Raw genomic sequence first — 19,101 nt, 5'->3', positions numbered from 1 at the left:
GTGCAAACTCCAAAACACGTACAAAATCCAAAACACGTGCAAACTCCAAAACACGTACAAAATCCAAAACACGTGCAAAATCCAAAACACGTACAAAATCCAAAACACGTGCAAAATCCAAAACACGTACAAAATCCAAAACACGTGCAAACCCCAAAACACGCGCAAACTCCAAAACACATGCAAAATCCAAAACACACGCATACCCCAAAACACATGCAAATTCCAAAACACAACGGAAGTGCTCCAGGACGCTAGGGGCAGTGTTGAGCTTTTGTTACCTAGTAACTACACAAGACAGGAAGTACCAATGACCGGATTTGGGGTCTGCAGCCTTAAAGGCCGCATTTTAAGGCCGATTATGTCACAGCGACACGACGAAGACTGTCCCAATTCAAAGGCTGCTCGAAATGCGGCCCTCAAATGCGTCCTTAATTTCCCTGAATTTTAAGGATGGGTCGGTGTAGCCTTCATGGCCCAACATATCCCAGACTTCATAGCGCGGCGGTGGTGTGGATAATTTTGCCGAAAAAAAACGGCGGAAGCGGAGCGGACGAAGAGTAAACTTTCAGAAGTAAGTACTGAATATTATGTCACTTATTTATGCGCAAATGTTTTTATAATGAAGAACATTAAAACATTACTGTTGGCAACATGTCGGGAAAGTTATGTGACATTAGCGACGTTTGTACTAACTTGGTTTTAAAGCCTTTACTTCAAAATATTCGCCGTTCAATAGCTGACTTTAATCTTACAGAGAATGTGATGATTTTATGCGTAATTAAAGTCAGTCATGTCAGTCAGCTGACGGTTCACTCGTTAAGCTGAAAGAAAGATGCTTTAATCACAGGAGTCACACATGTGTCCACTGTACCATCTGGGAACTCTTCTTGTTTAGCACTCGTAATGACACAAACACTAAATCCTCCTTCTCTGGTGCTGTTTTGTAGCAGTGTGTACACCTGAGACTGTCACCTGTCTGTCTGTCCTGCACTCTCTCTCTGTTTCTTTCTCTCTGATTGTGGAATAAAAGTATGAACATGTATTTATAAGTCACACTTGTGTTTGAATCCTGCAGCTTATCACACATTTGATTTCTATGTGTGACACGTGCAAGTGTCCAGAGTGAGGACAGACTGAGGGACCCACTGCTGCACATCATCTGTGAGGCTTTGCACCCCTGATGATCCACCAGGACAATCTCAGCAGTATGTGAGGAAGAGGAGGAGGAAGAGCCAGCAGCGGCTGACAGATGGAGAGAATAGACAGACTGTTCCCTGTTTGTGAAGGACTGCTAGAAAAGTTTAAAATAACTAATTGTCTGTCCTGAATTAGTCTTATTAGGTAATGTTCAAATAATTTTTATCATTCCCGTGTTTTCAGTGTGGGAGAAAGTACTCAGGGCATTCAGGTTACACACTATGAAAGGCAGCAACAAGTTTAATGTTCAGAAACCTAAAGTATGTATCAGCAGCAGAATGGAGCTAAAAATAAATGTTTGTTTCAGTTCTATGAAGCTTTGAGTATTTTGGATTAGTAGCACTGCTGTGTTTGTTGCATCATATTGCTGTAATTGTTTATATGCTTTATATATTCTGAGGTAAGTTGATCTATAGTGTTACATCATATTCTATAAGGATGTTATGTGTTTGTATACTTTCTGCCCAGTTTGACCCATTTAGCAGAAGTCAGCCTGTTTAAGGCTCTGATATCTATTCTGTATGACTTAAAGCAGTTATGACATGGTCTGATTTTCTCACCCAATAAAGGAATATTTAATACATCAGTCTACTCTTCATTTTATCAGAAACGGTTATCACAGCTTGTACATTTTCTTTTTACACATGTATGTAAGCATTGAGCCAAATTTAGTAATGCCAACATACTGAAGGAACAACATTTGTCTCTTATATATGATACACCTATATATTCACTGTCAATATACATTTTGAACCAGCTGCAGATGTCAGAGTAACAACTGACTGACCCCCACATAAAGTGCGTTGCAGTAGTCCACAGGGGAAGAAATAAAAGCATGGATCACGGTTTCAAAGTGCTGCCTAGAAAGAAAAGATTTCACTCTTGCCAGTCGCCTTAAATGATAAAAATGGATTGGTCCAACTTAAAACCTTGGGCAGTAACAACAGGTTTAAAATATACCTCCAGGGGTTCCAAATGAAAAGAAGAGGACTCACAGGGGCCACTGGGTCCAAACACCAACAAATCTGTTTTCTTTTCATTCAAATTTAAAAAGTTTAGAGCCAACCAAGCTTTAATGTCATCTAGGCATGTCAAGAGAGGTTTTATTCAGATGCCATCCTTCTGCTTCAGTGGCAAATAAATTTGGCAGTCATTCCTATATACTTGTCTTTGAGTGAAGATTTAAGGTGGTAAGACATGTAAATAACTGCAACTTGAATCTGTACTGAAGCTCAGTATTTGACAGAGTTCATGTTCACTGCTGTAATAGCTAATAATGACTAATATAATAACCATAATATTGGCCATATTATATTTACATTACCAAAGTGATATGACTTTAGTCTTATGAACAACATTAGCTAATTGTTATTTACTAGCTAATCTTAAATGACTATTCAGTACAGAAATGAAGCCCAAAATTCATGTTTTACTGTCCTGTGGTCTCAGCCTCAGATACTTATCAAATCACACAAAGCTCTTGTAGAAACAAACAAACAAATGAAAAAAATATGTTCTCCTTCATTTCTGTCAAAAAAAGTTGTATGACACGTTTCCAGCTGTTAGTATCATGGTTGCTAGGCAACCTGGGAAGCGCGACGGAGACTAGAGCCCATGTGTTTGCAACAAACTTGCCGTTTATTTTGCAAATCGAGCTCAACACTGCCCCTAGCGTCCTGGAGCACTTCCGTTGTGATTTGGAGTTTGCATGTGTTTTGGAGTTTGTATGTGTTTTGGAGTTTGTATGTGTTTTGGAGTTTGTATGTGTTTTGGATTTTGCATGTGTTTTGGAGTTTGTATGTGTTTTGGAGTTTGCATGTGTTTTGGATTTTGTACGTGTTTTGGAGTTTGCATGTGTTTTGGATTTTGTACGTGTTTTGTATTTTGCATGTGTTTTGGATTTTGCACGTGTTTTGGATTTTGCATGTGTTTTGGATTTTGTACGTGTTTTGGATTTTGCACGTGTTTTGGAGTTTGCACGTGTTTTGGAGTTTGCACGTGTTTTGTATTTTGCATGTGTTTTGGATTTTGTACGTGTTTTGGATTTTATACGTGTTTTGGATTTTGTATGTGTTTTGGAGTTTGCATGTGTTTCGGAGTTTGCACGTGTTTTGGATTTTGCATGTGTTTTGGATTTTGCAAGGTGTTTTGGATTTTGTAGATGTTTTGGATTTTGTACCTGTCTTGGTGTTTGCACGTGTTTTGGATTTTGCGTGTGTTTTGGATTTTGTACCTGTTTTGGATTTTGTACCTGTCTCGGTGTTTGCACGTGTCTTGGATTTTGTACGTGTTTTGGATTTTGTACGTGTTTTGGAGTTTGTACGTGTTTTGGAGTTTGCATGTGTTTTGGATTTTGTACGTGTTGAGGAGTTTGTGCGTGCTATTTGGAATTTGTAAGTGTTTTGGAGTTTATACATGCTTTGTCTCTAGGGGCCACCGTAAATTTCCACTGGAAATCCTGAAAAGATGAATTATGCAACGAATCTATGAATTATAAAACAAACATGAACTTAATTGTAAATTAAAATTTAAAGCAGACCTCTGGCACCTACAATACTTTTGACAATAAATCGTATCAATGGCCATTGGATGGGTCAGGAAGTGTCGAGCTGGCTAGACCAGAAGACTCTCTGTGGGTCTTCTGGTCTAGGCAGCTCCCCACTGGCTCTAGCCTCCTTTTAATCTCCAACTGGCTACTCCCAGTAATTCTTATTATAGAAAGCATCCACACATGCGGGTTTATGTACAAGTCTGTCTGTTAATAGATGTTAGTTTGCTTGCTAGATTGTACCATATTATGCTAAGTCACAGTAACAAAATCACAGATGTTTTTTTTACATGAAAACAGACAGACCAGTATAAAAAATGTAACCCTTTTTTTGTTTAAATCCCTCACTCATATTACTTGGTGTGAAAGCAGGTTGCACAGTCATGGGAACTGTTTGAGTTTGGGCCATATGCAAAAATCAAATCCGTCACTCAGCAGTATACTACACTACTATTTTCTCCACCAAGGAATGAAGTTATGTAAGTCCCTTTGAAAAGAACTCTGGCGTGCTGTGTACCAACCTGTCAGCCAGCGTTTTAAAGGAGGTGTCACTTTTTTAAAATGATGATAGATGTTTAATTTTGAAACATAACTCCTTTCATTATTAATATTACATGCTCTGCAATGCTGTTAGGCAGCTGGATATGCATTTTTTCAGCCTTGTCTCAACCAGATTTTAATGAATTCCAGGCATGCGTGACCCCGACCACACAGACTTTGCCCTTGGACAGATGCAAACAGGTCTTGTGCGTTTCAGAGTAAAATTTCTCTCCAAGTACGGCTCCCTGAAGAGATTAGGGGCTGGGAGAAATAGAAGAAATTTCAGTCTTTTAGTGAAATAGACAAATATATCTGTCTGATAGATTGCTGTGGTCCCGGATACAAAATAATGAAATTCATGAGATATTTTTCTTCTCATTCCCAATAACTTTGACTGTACCTCTTTGCGCTTTTGGGCACAGCACTGAAGTGACCTTTTTAAACTTCAAAGAGCATAATTTACAACTTTAATTCCTATCCAGATGTGATATTTCACTGGTGGTGGAGCTCTATTACACAGAAAATTACTGATGACATCGGATTGCTACAACTTTGAAAGTTTAAGAGAAGACACTTTAAAAGTAGAAGCAATCTCATTCAGCTGCTTCATGCTGTCATCCAGCAGCTCCCGAAGCTACTAGCTCAGGAATTATCTGAGTCTTTTATTTCTATCCACCACCATCTAAACTGCTCTCAGGCTCCCATATGAAAACATCCCACTTCTCTTATGTAACATCATTTGCTGGTGGAGTACTGACAGTTTCCATCCACATGCATGGGTGTTTCGCTCCATTAAAATCTGTAGGAGAGGCAACCCCCCAGCTGACCGTCGGTCCAGGAGTATATAAAAGTAAAATCAATTATTGTATCAATTATGATTACTCTTTGTAGTCTCTCATTGCAAGTTGGTGAGTCATGTTTATCAAATTCATCACATTATATGGTATTTCTTTTGCATTCATTTAGCTGTAGCTGCTCGAGGATTGTGACTCATCAGCAGGTAGGAGTTAATGTTTTGTTGTAACACAGAAGGTGTGGTTATAGTTTGGAGAGCTTGTCCACGTCTCCTAAAGATCTCACCGTTATATTCATTGTATATGGATGAGTTTATATATATATATATGGAGAGAGAGAGGGAGAGAGAGAGAGAGAGAGAGAGAATGATATATATACTTGTGTGTAAACAGCAGGGACATGTGAGGCCGAATGCCTCTTGCAAAATAAAGGATGGCAGAATTTTACTATTTTTTGTCATCCATTGTTTACACATTAACATGGGAAGTTTTCTTTCCTTCACTTGGTCAATTATATTTCAATAAAGGCTCAGTGGGGTGAGTAAATGCAAGGCCTGAGTCATACCTTGAAACTAAAGGTCACTGGTCTCTAATTACCCCCAAGGTCTCCTAATGAGTTCTGAGGAAAGAGTGAGCAGCCCCTGTTGATTCAGACATCGAGGGTCGTCCATTCCACACCCACAACATCCATTAACCACGACCTACCTGAAAAGAGCACTTTAAAAAAAAAATCAGGAAGTATAAACAGAGCATTAGGCATGCTATTATTACAGGGTTTAGCTTTAGCTTTCCTAGTGAGTCTGGACATTCTTCGTCTTCCAGGTCACTATAGCACATGGATCCAAATATTTGATTTGATACTATTTCACATGCAACCCTCTCAGGGTTTTGTGTTTTGAACTGGAGACCTTTTGCATGTTATTTGAATGTGTTCAGCACTACACTATGAATATGTCCTTCATATTTATTATACACTGAGTGATAACTGAATGCTAAATAAATGACCTTGATGCCTGATGCTAATAATCAGATGCTGTATGTAGCCATTCACTGAGCATCTAAACCTCACACGTGCACCAAGGGGACCTGTTATGCTTCTCCCTGTTACATGGCCAAAGTTAGAAATAATTAGGTCAGTGTATGTATAAGTAATTTCTTGTGTAAATGAAAACCTCAGGGATTAGACTAAATAATAATTTTAACTGTATTTTTTTCTGTTGTAAAATACATCAGTCAAAGCAGCTAAGGCTCACTGATGCATATGGAGAGCGAAGGGTGGCATGTGTGGTCCGATCAAATGGGCGACTACTGTAGGTGGATTTAGTGCAGTGGTGTCGAACTCCAGGCCTCGAGGGCCGGTGTCCTGCAGGTTTTTGATCTCACTCTGGGTCAACACACCTTAATCAAATGATTAGTTCATTACCAGGCCTCTGGAGAACTGCAAGACATGTTGAGGAGGCAATTTATCCATTTAAATCAGCTGTGTTGGATCAAGGACACATCTAAAACCTGCAGGACACCGGCCCTCGAGGCCTGGAGTTCGACACCTGTGATTTAGTGGATCGTAGTTTATCGGCCAGTTCTGATGAATCACATTTTCTTTTACAACACGTAGATGACCGGGTACTTGTGTGTGGCTTAGCTGGAGAACACCTGGCACTGGGATGCAGTATGGGAAGAATGCAAGGCAGGGAAGGCAGTGTGATATTTTGGTCAGTGTTCTTCTGGGAAATGTAAGAAACGTTTACAAGCTACAGCCAGTCAGAAGAAAGCTGGTGTAAAGCTACATAAGAGGGAAGTAAAATGACTGATTTTAAGGCCCAGTAAAAGTTGTTCATAGGGATTATTAATTTGCAAATCATACAAAGCTACTCTATTAGAGTCCAAGAACAATGGCAAGGAGCTTAACATCAGCACAATAAGTCCGGAAATGTAGCTAGAATGTGGTCACCTTAGCTGAACGTAAAGTTTGTAAGGCTTAGTCTTATAAAATTTTAAAAAAAAACAACACTTCCAACTGGACTGGAATCATGATGATAGACTTGATAAACTGGCAGCTTGTGCCACCGGCATCTGCCCATTTTTCTAATAATGACTTTGCATATTGTCCTCAGTGGTTGATATTGATGAATGAAAGAATCAATGAGGTTCGAGAATTTAGTCTCCAAACATTAGATCAGCAGATTTGTGAGGAAGTGCTGCTAACCTAGCTAACTCATATGACAGTCTTATAGGACAGTTTGTGTATCTGTGAAGGATTTTTATCAGCCGAGGTCTTAAACCTACTCCTTCTTTTCCTAGCTAAAATTTTACACTGCCTCACTGTGCTGGAATCAGATTTGCACTCCACTTCTCTTTGCCAAACAATCATCTATCCATCTCATCTCTCTGTCTTTATCTCCTCTGTTTTCCTACTCCCACCCAGCCTGTCTAATATTCTTACTCCACGTTCCCTCCCTGTCCTCACCTTTTAGCTAGATTTCTATCAGTCACCCCTTTCTAGCGCCATCCCCCCACAGCCCTACATTCCATCTACCTGACCACTTTTCTCTTTCACCTCACAGTGAGCAGCTTGTATCCTCAGCCCGTAACTAAGTCTGTGGAATCTTATTTGTGTCTGCCTTCACTCTTATGAAATTCTCCTTCAGTGCAAATCTTGGAGGCAGGCAGCAAGAAATCCCCAGCAGACAAATAAAACCTTCACACAGGTGACTGTTGATGTAACTGTTGCTCAACCGAGAGTATGCTCTGGCATTTTCAGCTACTCTCAACATACTTGTGGGACAGACATGTTGATATTGAAGGGCAGATTTGTCATATTTTGTACAAGCGTGTCCTGGAAGTTATCTGATGGGTATCTCTTTAAGAAATCTGTAGACAAAATAAAATGCACAGCAGTTTAGATGTGATGAAAATCAGTGCTGGAGGGTGCAGGACACATAGTGTAAATAGTTCAAGCCACTTCCCCTCATTCCCTTTGCTAAACATAATATTTGTAGCAGTTGTTAATAATACATCTACTGTTCCTGCTTCTGCTGATTTCTGCTGTTTTATTTAGAACTGTTCATTACATCAAAACAAAGGCCGAAACATGATTTCCCTCAAAGAAAGTAGCAAAGCTACTCATCATTAACGATGTGTACTGTTGTAGGACTGTTGCACAAGTATCCTGTGTTTCCATATTTAGTGACAGTTTAGATAAGAAGACACTGAAATTGAAATGCAGACTGGGAATTGTTATCAGAGGGGAACAAGGAGCCACCTCACAAATTTGCCCTCATCTAGCTTGAAACCTGAGCTCTCCAAGTGAGCTCAAATGCACCTTTGATGTGCTGCAGAAAATATTCATGGAGGAAGAACCCAAGAAAATGACATGTAGGGTGTGCAGTGTGAGCGCCAAGCTCTAAATATTAAATCAGCCATATTAGTGTGCACTGCATCCTTTGCAGGTGCACAAAGTTTTTGGGATATTAAACATGTTAAGGCTCACAATAGCAATTGAATCATGATGAAAATTCTGGCAATATACTGTTAATATGACTTTAATGGCTAAAATTCAGTCACCTTGTTTTGTGTGAAATAGATGCCTGTTTGTTTAGGTAAATATGAGGCGTTTCTTTCAAAGTTCTCTGTGACATTCTCTGTTTTAGTGGTCTAAGTTTTCTCTGATCGTCCGACTCACATGGCAAATATATCCATAAATACATGCTGGTGCACCTGCACTGGCCATCAGTGTTTAAGATGTTGTTGTATTATCTTGTATAGCTGGAACCATATGATTTCTATGGTACATACAGCAGTAAAAAACTCTCAAACCTATGGAAGCCCGTTTCCGCCACTAAAAAAAAAAAAAAGGATCCATAACTCAAAATTTCGAGTTATTTTCTCGAAATTTCGAGTTATTATCTCGAAATTTCGAGTTATTTTCTCGAAATTTCGAGTTATTTTCTCGAAATTTCGACATATTAACTCAAAATTTTGAGAAAAGCAACTCGAAATTTCGAGTTAGCGCTGCCAATCAGTAATCTACGTGAATGACGTCATTTCCATGTTACCCGGAAGCTGAAGCCCTCAGCTACAAATGCTACAGCTAAGCTACCGGTATTACATCCAGTCGTGAATGCACAGATTGCTGAGTGTTTTCAGCCTGGCTTCACAAATGATGAAAGCCCTGTGTTATTAGCTGAATCACATGGTGTTACTATCAGCAAACATACTTTAATTTGTTGGGATCCGTTTTTGAGTGCGCGGTCCTGCGCCATATGCTTCCGGGTAACAAGAAAGCGACCTCATTCACGTATATTTTTGATTGGCAGAGCTAACTCGAAATTTTGAGAAAAGTAACTCGAAATTTCGAGTTATATTTCTCGAAATTTCGAGATAATAACTCGAAATTTCGAGAAAATAACTCGAAATTTCGAGTTATGGATACTAGCTTTTTTTTTTTTTTTAGTGGCGGAAACGGGCTTCCATACAAACCCGGGTCTAGAATATGGAGTGAAATTTTCAGGATGAATATCCCTACACGCTAAAAAAAAAAACCCAATCACATGATAAATAGCATTCTTCTTTATCCTCCTTTTTGACATAAACTTTTTTATATTCAGTATGATTCAAAACTGACTGAGTCCACGAGGAAAGGCAGTCGGCAGCTTTTTTCCTATATATTTCTATGTAACTGGATACTGTAACTGTATCTGGAAATTTTTCCAACCCTGCTGGCCGAGAAGGCCTGCAGTGCAGCAACATCTGAAAATGTTTTTGTCAGTGCTAGCTAGTAAACTGTGTTTATGTGGATGTGGATCTGTATGATCTGGCTCATGTGGCTGAGCTATTTGATATTTACCTGAAAAAAAAAAAAGCTGGTAGTGAAGTAAAATGCTCTTTTCTCTTTTATCTGATTGGCTCTTTGTCTCTCCGTGACAGACACAGGGAGCCAAGATAAAAGCAAAGCAACATTGTTCTTTGGAAACCAGATTTCAAAACATCAGGTGGCCAAATGATCTGAAATCCTGGATTCATTTGCTTTAGAAGAATAGTAATGGTATAATAATCATTTGTGTGTTTGGACAAAAGATTCTGGTATGAATGTGTTAACATCCTAATATGCAGATTCCTGTTTGCTGGAGATATTCTATTTCTGTAGAATGACCTGTACACTGCTAAAATGTCCATTCAGATTAGAACTTGATATGATTTGTGCTCAATTCTGAATCATTCATGTTTAGTGTCCCCTGTGTGGCCAGCCTGCAGCCAGACTGTTGTCAGGAGTCATGGGAGGAGGGATATGGAATTGCCTTGTGATTTGGCCGCTGTGCAGTTGACCAGATGGGCTCCTTCCTTTGTCAGTCACTTTCCATAAAGCAGGCAATCAGTCAGGTTCTTCCGAGACGGACGACACTCAAATGGCTTTACCGGGGATTAGTTAGAGTCTGTGCTGCTCTAACTCTGCAACCTTCGGGGAACATTAAGGTCCCAAGACTCTGATCTCGGTCAAAGCACCGTGCTCTCTCTCAAACATCATTATTGCAGTTAAGAGGTATGACTTTGAGACAAACAGATTGAACCCCTGATGTTCATTTGCCTTCAATTTTTTATTTTCTGTTATTCAATTGAGGGCTAATTCACTAACTGATTAACTTGGATTAATCAGATTTATAAACCTCATTTAAGCAGCAATATTCCTGCTAATAGTCAGACAAAGAAAAGATTGTTTTATTTCAAACCCTCTGCCCAAACCGCTTGCTGTCTGCTCTTCTTTCTGTCTTATCTCGCCTCTCTTAATTGCTCATTAGGAGGGAAAATGTGGTTTTAATCGTCTGTCGGTCCAGACAGTCTGAAGTTCATTAGAGCTAATGTCCAAACTTCACAGAGGCACAAAGTGGCTGATGGTGCCTGTCTAGACACAAACAGCAACACTTGGCCAATTATTAATACACCTCATAAGGGCCTTTCGTGAGTGTTACTTGTTAGCTTAGGCATGAACATGTTTGTGTTTGAGATTAACATGATAAACATAATAAATCTGTGGGTTATAATTGGTCTGGCTCTGTGTTTTTGCATATTTATGCTGTTTTAAAGTAACTTTTGCCCTCAAAAGACTGACATAATGTTAAACAAAGCACCACAGGACACGATAAACATTACACTAAAAATTGTAACCAGTTGGAGAACTTACTTAGGCCCATTTTATTTTAACAATTCAAGAATTTATACCGTAGTCACGAAAAAGCGAATTTGTAAAGGCTGTAATGCTTGTCTGTGAAAGAAAACAATTTGACTAATCTAGAATTTTTTTTGAGACTTAATGAGTTACTGTAAAAATAAGCCAGATTACAGTGGCATTGCTATTGATTATTAAGTAAAGGTAAATTCTTTGCTTACAACAAAAAGTGTCATATTAAGTCTTTTAAAATAAACCCTTTCTGCCTTAGCCTTTCTAGGCTAAAACGCTTTAGCCATGCTAAGTTTAAAAAGGCGGTCTCTAAGGGTTTTGGTAAATGAACTATCCCAGCAATTACTGAATGCTGTGAAATTCTGGGTCCCCATAGAATGGATCAAAAAAACTTTGGTCATTTCCTGAGTTTGTTAGGGTCCTGGGTCTCCTGACCCAGTGTTTTTAGTTCTTTGTGATTTTTGTATTATTGTACTTGTGTGTGATTTATTCTATGGTTTCTAGTTTTGATCCCTTGCCCTTCATGTCTCTCTGTTCTGTGTAAGTCTGTGTCTGCTGGTTCATCGAGTCCTCTGCCTTACTGGTTATGTCTCTGTGTTTCTTAGTTTCTGTCTCCACCGTGTCAAGTTCGCGTCTCTGTGTCATACTTCCTGTTTTACTTTGAAGGTCCGTGTCTTATGTGAATGTGTTCAGATTACGCTTCCTTGTCTCGTCAGTTCTGATTTCTCCCAGCTGTGCCCTCCTGTGTCTCATTCCCCTCGTTACTTCCCAGTGTATTTAAACCCTGTGTTTCTCTGAGTCAGTGTCGCGTCGTTCTGTCATGAATCGCTGTGCGGCAGGCAGGAGTTGGACCCAAAATGCAGGACTCACAGACTCAGGGGATGAACTCAAAATCACAGCTTTATTTGCTGGTCACAGAAAACAAGCATACAAAACTAAACTGGGAAAATATAAACTCACACTTTGCAGCGCGGCACACGAGGAAACACACAGCTTGAGGGACGACGCGACACTGACTCAGAGAAACACAGGGTTTAAATACACTGGGAAGTAACGAGGGGAATGAGACACAGAAGGAGGGCACAGCTGGGAGAAATCAGAACTGACGAGACAAGGACGCGTAACCTGAACACATTCACATAAGACACGGACCTTCAAAGTAAAACAGGAAGTATGACACAGAGACGCGAACTTGACACGGTGGAGACAGAAACTAAGAAACACAGAGACATAACCAGTAAGGCAGAGGACTCGATGAACCAAAAGACACAGAGGGAAACTCAACATGCAGACACAGACTTGCACAGAACAGAGGGGACACAGAGAGACATGAAGGGCAAGGGATCAAAACTAGAAACCGTAGAATAACTCACACAAGTACAATAATACAAAAATCACAAAGAACTACAAATGCTGGGTCAGGAGACCCAGGACCCTGACAGAGTTGTCCTCTAGCATCACTGGGAGGCTGATATTTTTGTACTTTGTCCAATGAAAATAGCAGATACACAATCCACTTATAAATTGGAATATGCTTGGTGACTTGGTTGCCTCAACAACCTGTTGGTGAATTATAATCAAAATGTAATAAATCTGATGCATTTTTGTTCAAATCTTTATCAGAAATATTGTGGAAGAACTAAGTCAAGTATTAAACTGAAGTTAAACCTTTGTTGGTTTGGTCATTTGCATTTGTAGACATGTAAAGACAAATACGCTGCTTATCAGTTTGGTCATTGCACTGTCCTCTGCTCAGAATGACTGTCTTTCTGTAATGTGTTTTATGAACAAACACAATGACAAATCTAATGACATCATGGTTATTATTATTATTATTATCCAAAGAAATACTAGGAAGCTAGACTGATTAGACTGTGGTAACAGTTAGACCTTCATACCTGCTAAATGTCAGCATGTTAGTACTGTAATTGCGAGGCTTTCATAATTTAGCTCAGAGCACTGCATGGCAGGAGCAATGCATTAACAGAGCCAGGGCAGCTGTGGTGCTTCAGGTGCACTGTCACAGACTGCATATATAAAACATTTTAACCATTTTAAAGCCCAAATCTGTGTTTGCTGGTGCTTTACATTTTTCATAAAGCAAAGATTTGGCTTGAAGGAAAACAGGGGACAGGCTACTATGAACACTATGTGAAATATAAGACTCACAATAAGTGATTAGGATGATAAATGAGGGGTCATTTCCCCATACACTTCTGTTTACTTCTTCTTTTTTTTCAACTAAAAGAACTTCAGGATTGCAGTTGTTCATCTGATATTTATAGTTTCTGTTCATTATTAGATGTGAGCTTTGGAAGCGCTCACTGCTCACTACATAACCACTCCAGTTACATGCATATAAGTATCTTGGATCGCACTTGCAGGGTTATAGCAAGAGGTAACATTTTCAGTTATGTCAGTAAAGACATATGATCAGAAAGATTTTAAAAACATGGATGAAAGGTTTCCGTGGAAACCTTTTTTGTTTACATGGAAGAATAGTATTTTTCATGTAATACATTACAGTATTTTAGCCAAGCCTGTTTGAACAAGGATATGCTAACATGCAACACTGAACACTAAGTACAGTTGAGGCTGATGAGATATCATTAAATTTGTATGTGTTTGCTCACAACTGATTCTGTTATTTTCTGTGAGAGGGGGGTTTGCAATGGCACTCTACCTATTTGGTCTTTAGATCCATGCCTTGTAGCACTTCTGCATTTTTTTTGTAATATTCATGCATATTAATAGCCAGAGAGAGGCCTGGCTGAAGGTGGTGACAACATATCTGTGAGGCAGAAAATGTAGAGAATGATTACTCCCTTACAGTTACGCAGTGAGATCACGATGAAAAGTGTGAAAATGAGAGAAATGTACAATGAGTTGTTATTGTTCTAATGGACAGCTGTTTTATTAATAGAGTGTAAATATCACCACTGGATATTGAAAATTCCACATTTTTTAAATGGTCTTTCATTGCGTTTAAGAAGAAATTGTTTACTCTGCTTGCGGCTACATCAGATCTAACTGAAATATATGTGGATGTGAGTGTGTTGATATGTAGGTGGCAACATGCAGAAACCATTACACTAGTGACTAAGATTAAAAAGTGTGTTTTTTCTTTTCTTCATGCTTCCTTTTTGGCCTCTACTCCTCCACTTTCCCTTCCAGTTGTTGTGTTGTATCTGCAGGCTGTGGGAACCAAAGAATGGAGGGAGGTAAGTTAAGCAACCTTTCTATTCCCAATAACAATATCCAATATTTTTGTCTACATATCTGCCAGATTTTTTTATTTTTATTTTTTTTATAGGGAATGAAATAAATGAGTTGTCTTCAGTGTTAGTGATTTTCAATCAGAACTTAAAATGGGGGTTATTAAGCTGAAGTCCAGAGGCAACTCACAAAAACCCCTGAGAACATTTTGTAGAAAATTGGAAGTGTGAGCCTCTTCACTTGCCCAGAAAGTGAAACCACATCTTGAACACCGGGGGCAAAAAAGCCCCACATATCAGACCCAAACTGGTGAATTCATGTTGGAGGTGATGGAATAAATAAATTAAAAGACTCATAATTTTATGATGTTGAATGAAATGGATTCTTGTCATGACTCAGGGCAGTGAGAGGAAGAAGGTCAGTTCTTTTTCCACCTCATCAAAAATGCACCATCTGCTCCCCTTGACATCTTGCTGTCTCATCCACTGTCACTGTTTTAAAGGCAAGGTCACGTGACATTCCATTGCTCATTAACATTTTGAATACATTTTGATCTATTAGGTCCCTCACACAGTTCATGTCTCACATCTTGGCCCTACATTCCCTCATCTAGTTTGCCTACACGTTGCCTCTAGTCACTTTGTGTACTTTAGTCACACTATTTGGCTACCGTTGATCCCCTCATTTTAACGCACCTCACACCTTTGCTTTCCATGTGGTGGGGCTTAATCAAAAAGCACTGCATGAATTGCAGCACAATCAGCAGAGTAAATATCTCTCTGCCAGCCTTACATATTGACACCTCGAGGAGATAATTGCACATGGATGGAAACCTGGAAATCCTTTGTGTGCTTTTGACATCATTATGCATTATGTAAATAATCTATATGTCATTTGTAAGTGCAATTCATGCAGAAATTATTCATTAACATTCAGTTACACTTACATGCAAACGTCCTGTGAGCATGATGGATTTTTTTGTATTGTGTGACTGTTTTGTTTATTATGTGTGCGCAGTATAGAAACCTTGTCCATCAAAATAAGGTGCAATAAATTTGTATAATATTTCAAATGCACGCAGTAACCATGTGATGGGAAGGACTCAGCAAATGAAGAATCATCTTGACACTGTATCATCTTACTTATAGGCCATATTTGTTATGCAAAACAAAGCAATCAGAATCAGAATCAGAAAGGGTTTTATTGCCAAATGTTGAGCAGGTTTACAACATTAGGAAATTGCTGCGGTACTTAGTGCAAAACATTCTGTAAATAAACATAAAAATAAAAATTAAAAGTGCTAAGTAGATAGATATATACATGAGTGCAGGTGGTGATCAGTGCCAAACATGGAATGATGCAGTGAACACAGCGTAGGGTCATGTGTTAGTGGTGGGAACAGTCATACGGTTATTGTTCATGTGTTCAACAGCAGAGGGGAAGAAACTGTTCTTATGGCGAGAGGTTCTGGTGCGAATGGACCGGAGCCTCCTGCCTGAGGGGAGCAGGTCAAACAGACTGTGTCCAGGGTGAGAAGGGTCAGCTGAGATCCGAGCTGCACGCCCCAGTGTCCTGGGGTGTACAGGTCCTGCAGGGATGGGGGTCTGCAGCCAATCACCTTCTCAGCAGAGAGCACAACACGCTGCAGTCTCTGTTTGTCCCTGATAGTGGCTCCAGCGTACCACACGGTGATGGAGGAGGTGAGGATGGACTCGATGATTGCAGTGTAGAATTGCATCATCGTCCGTGTTGGCAGGTTGAATTTCTTCAGCTGCCTCAGGAAGTACATCCTCTGCTGGGCTTTCTTTATGACAGAGATGATGGTGAGCTCCCACTTCAGGTCCTGGGTGATGGTGGTACCCAGGAAGCGGAATGAGTCCACAGAGGTGATGAGGGTGTCAGTCAGGATGATGGGGGGGAGTGGGGCTGTGTGCTTCCTGAAGTCCACAATAATTTCCACTGTCTTCTGGGCATTAAGCACCAGGTTGTTGTGGCTGCACCAGGACACCAGACGTTCAACCTCCCTCCTGTAGGCAGACTCATCCCCGTCCGAGATGAGTCCAATAACGGTGGTGTCATCTGCAAACTTGATTAGCTTGACAGACTGGTGGGTGGAGGTGCAGCAGTTGGTGTACAGGGAGAAGAGCAGAGGACAAAGAACACAGCCCTGAGGGGAGCCGGTGCTGATGGTCCGGGAGTCCGAGACATTCTTTCCTAGCCTCACATGTTGCTTCCTGTCCATCAAGAAGTCAGTGATCCACCGGCAGATGGGATCAGGCACATTCATCTGGGAAAGCTTGCCTTGGAGATGGTCTGGAAGGATGGTATTGAAGGCAGAGCTGAAGTCCACAAACAGGATCCTGGCATAGGTTCCTGGGGAGTCCAGATGCTGCAGGATGAAGTGTAGAGCCATGTTTATAGCATTGACGGAGGACGGAGGGCCAGAACCAAAACAAGCAAAAACAACAAAGTAACAAACCCTCCCAGGTCACAGTCCCAAAGTCAAACCGCGCATCCCGCAGCAGTGCAAAAAAAAGGAAAAAACCCACAAAACAGTCTCAGGCGGCCCATCACTACAACAAAAGAGTTCAAGTGGCCTACCTCTTGTCCCGTGATAGGAAAATATAAATATAAACATACACTAAAATACATGAGCCCTGGGTCCCTAGACCCAGGCCATGACAGTTTACTCATTTGTTTTATGATCACAAGCGGTTCAGTTTTCCTCTGTGAACAGCTATGATCCTCCAGCTATGAAAGGTCAACAAATCAGCAGTAGTACCCCATAGATGACTGCAGACTACTCTGTCTCAGCTCTGTCTGTGTGATTACATGCCCTTAAGCCAGAAATGAAGGTAGAGCTACACTGGCAATGGAATTTTGTGGTGATACAAACTGTATTTCATCAAATCAGTGTTATAATTGCATTCACTGAACAGACTAAACTCTAGGAAGCTATAGTAGGTTATTAAGCTGGTACTTTTATTTATCATCCTCCCCACAACAAAGGAATCTTATTGTCTTGTTAACGGACAGAAAGCATGTGGATTTTTTTTCTGTCTCTAATGAAAGTCTTTATAGAATTAAACCAAGGAAAATCACCAGAAAACAATCCTAAGAGTTAAACAAGTCCCAGATTGTGTTTCTGCAACTGTAATCATCTATATGTTCTCTTCCCATAAATCTTGTACAAGTTAATCTGTGTTTCACGTGTCCAAAGAACTTTTATTAGAACTGTGCAGATTCTTTTAGACGTTTCCTGCCGAGGTTTAATTTTGTCTTCTTGTTCTTGAGTGTAACCAGTGGTTTGCACCTTCTTGTAAACCTATATGTCCACTGATGATGTTGCCACCTGATGGTAGACTTTGACAGTGATACACCTGCCTCCTCAAAAGTTTTATGGATATGTCATGGACATTCATGGGTATGTCTAGATTTTGTGAATTAATTTTTTCTCACCATGGAAATAATTCTGGCATCATGCACTTCAATATTCTGTGTTTTTTTACTATCATAGATTGATTTTGTTTTCTCAGCCTATCCCAAAAGGTTGATTCTGTTCATCTGGATGTTGCGTTTTCAGTGGGAGAAATGTTTCGTTACTGATCCAAGTGATTTCTTCAGTCTCAGCTGACTGCAGGCTTCCCCAACCTTATAAACAGTACATTTGCAGTAAATGTGATTACCCCAGCTGGACATTTGTCAAAGCTGGGAAGGCACCTAAAGACAGCTCCAGCCGATCCAGGAGAGAAGGACAGCTGCTGCCTAAGTGAAAACCTGTAGTGATCCTGTATGTGTCAGGAATATCGGAACGGTTGAATCGCATTCTCTCTAAACACCGCATATCTGTGGCTTTTAAACCATAAAACATGCTGCTCCAAAAATTGGTCCACCCCAAGGATCACACCACAAACAGAGTAACATAGTATATGCCGTTAAGTGCCAGGAGGATTGCCAGGATTTATACATCGGGGAAACCAAACAACCTCTGGCGAAGCGGATGACACAACACAGAAGAGCTACCTCGTCAGGCCAGGACTCTGCAGTCTATTTACACCTACAGGGCAGTGGACACTCTTTCAATGATGAGGATGTACACATCCTGGACAGGGAGGAACGCTGGTTTGAGCGCGGAGTCAAGGAGGCCATTTACGTGAAAAGGGAAAGACCATCTCTGAATCGAGGAGGGGGCCTAAGGGTACATCTTTCGCCATCTTGCAATCCTGTGATTGCAGCCATTCCCCAGCTCTCTGTGAATGGTACTCATGGACATTGATCAGTGGGCTTTGATCAGTGGTCAAGATAATTTGCATAATTATGGTAGGGGTGACCTCCCAGGCCATTGTTCCTTCAGTGGTGCTAGTTTCAGCTATTGCGCAAATGTACTGTTTATAAGGTTGGGGAAGCCTGCAGTCAGCTGAGACTGAAGAAATCACTTGGATGAGTGAGGAAACATTTCTCCCACTGAAAACGCTACGTCCAGATGAACAGAATCAACCTTTTGGGATTTACTTACCTGGATGATTGAGCATGCATCAGGACACTTTTCTCAGCCTAATGATGGCCTCCTTCACTTCTACCAATGTCTTTGGGCCTCATATTATGAATTCCAGTGTACAGATACCAAA

General features: G+C 40.3%; 1 protein-coding gene across 2 annotated transcripts in view; it reads left to right on the top strand.

The window, feature by feature from the left end:
• cpne9 (copine family member IX) overlaps positions 1-19,101 on the top strand; it is a 109,705-nt gene that overhangs the window by 18,905 nt on the left and 71,699 nt on the right. For both annotated transcript variants that reach the window (XM_040013709.1, XM_040013708.1), the window contains exon 3: positions 14,432-14,478. In XM_040013709.1, the coding sequence (XP_039869643.1) occupies positions 14,432-14,478 (47 nt within the window). The remainder of the gene's footprint in view (positions 1-14,431; positions 14,479-19,101) is intronic.

Source organism: Simochromis diagramma, unplaced genomic scaffold, assembly GCF_900408965.1.
Source record: "Simochromis diagramma unplaced genomic scaffold, fSimDia1.1 OVJJ01000705.1, whole genome shotgun sequence".
Classification (NCBI taxonomy): Eukaryota; Metazoa; Chordata; class Actinopteri; order Cichliformes; family Cichlidae; genus Simochromis; species Simochromis diagramma.
The sequence above is the reverse complement of the archived record's forward strand: the minus strand, read 5'-3'. Positions and strand labels throughout refer to the sequence as shown.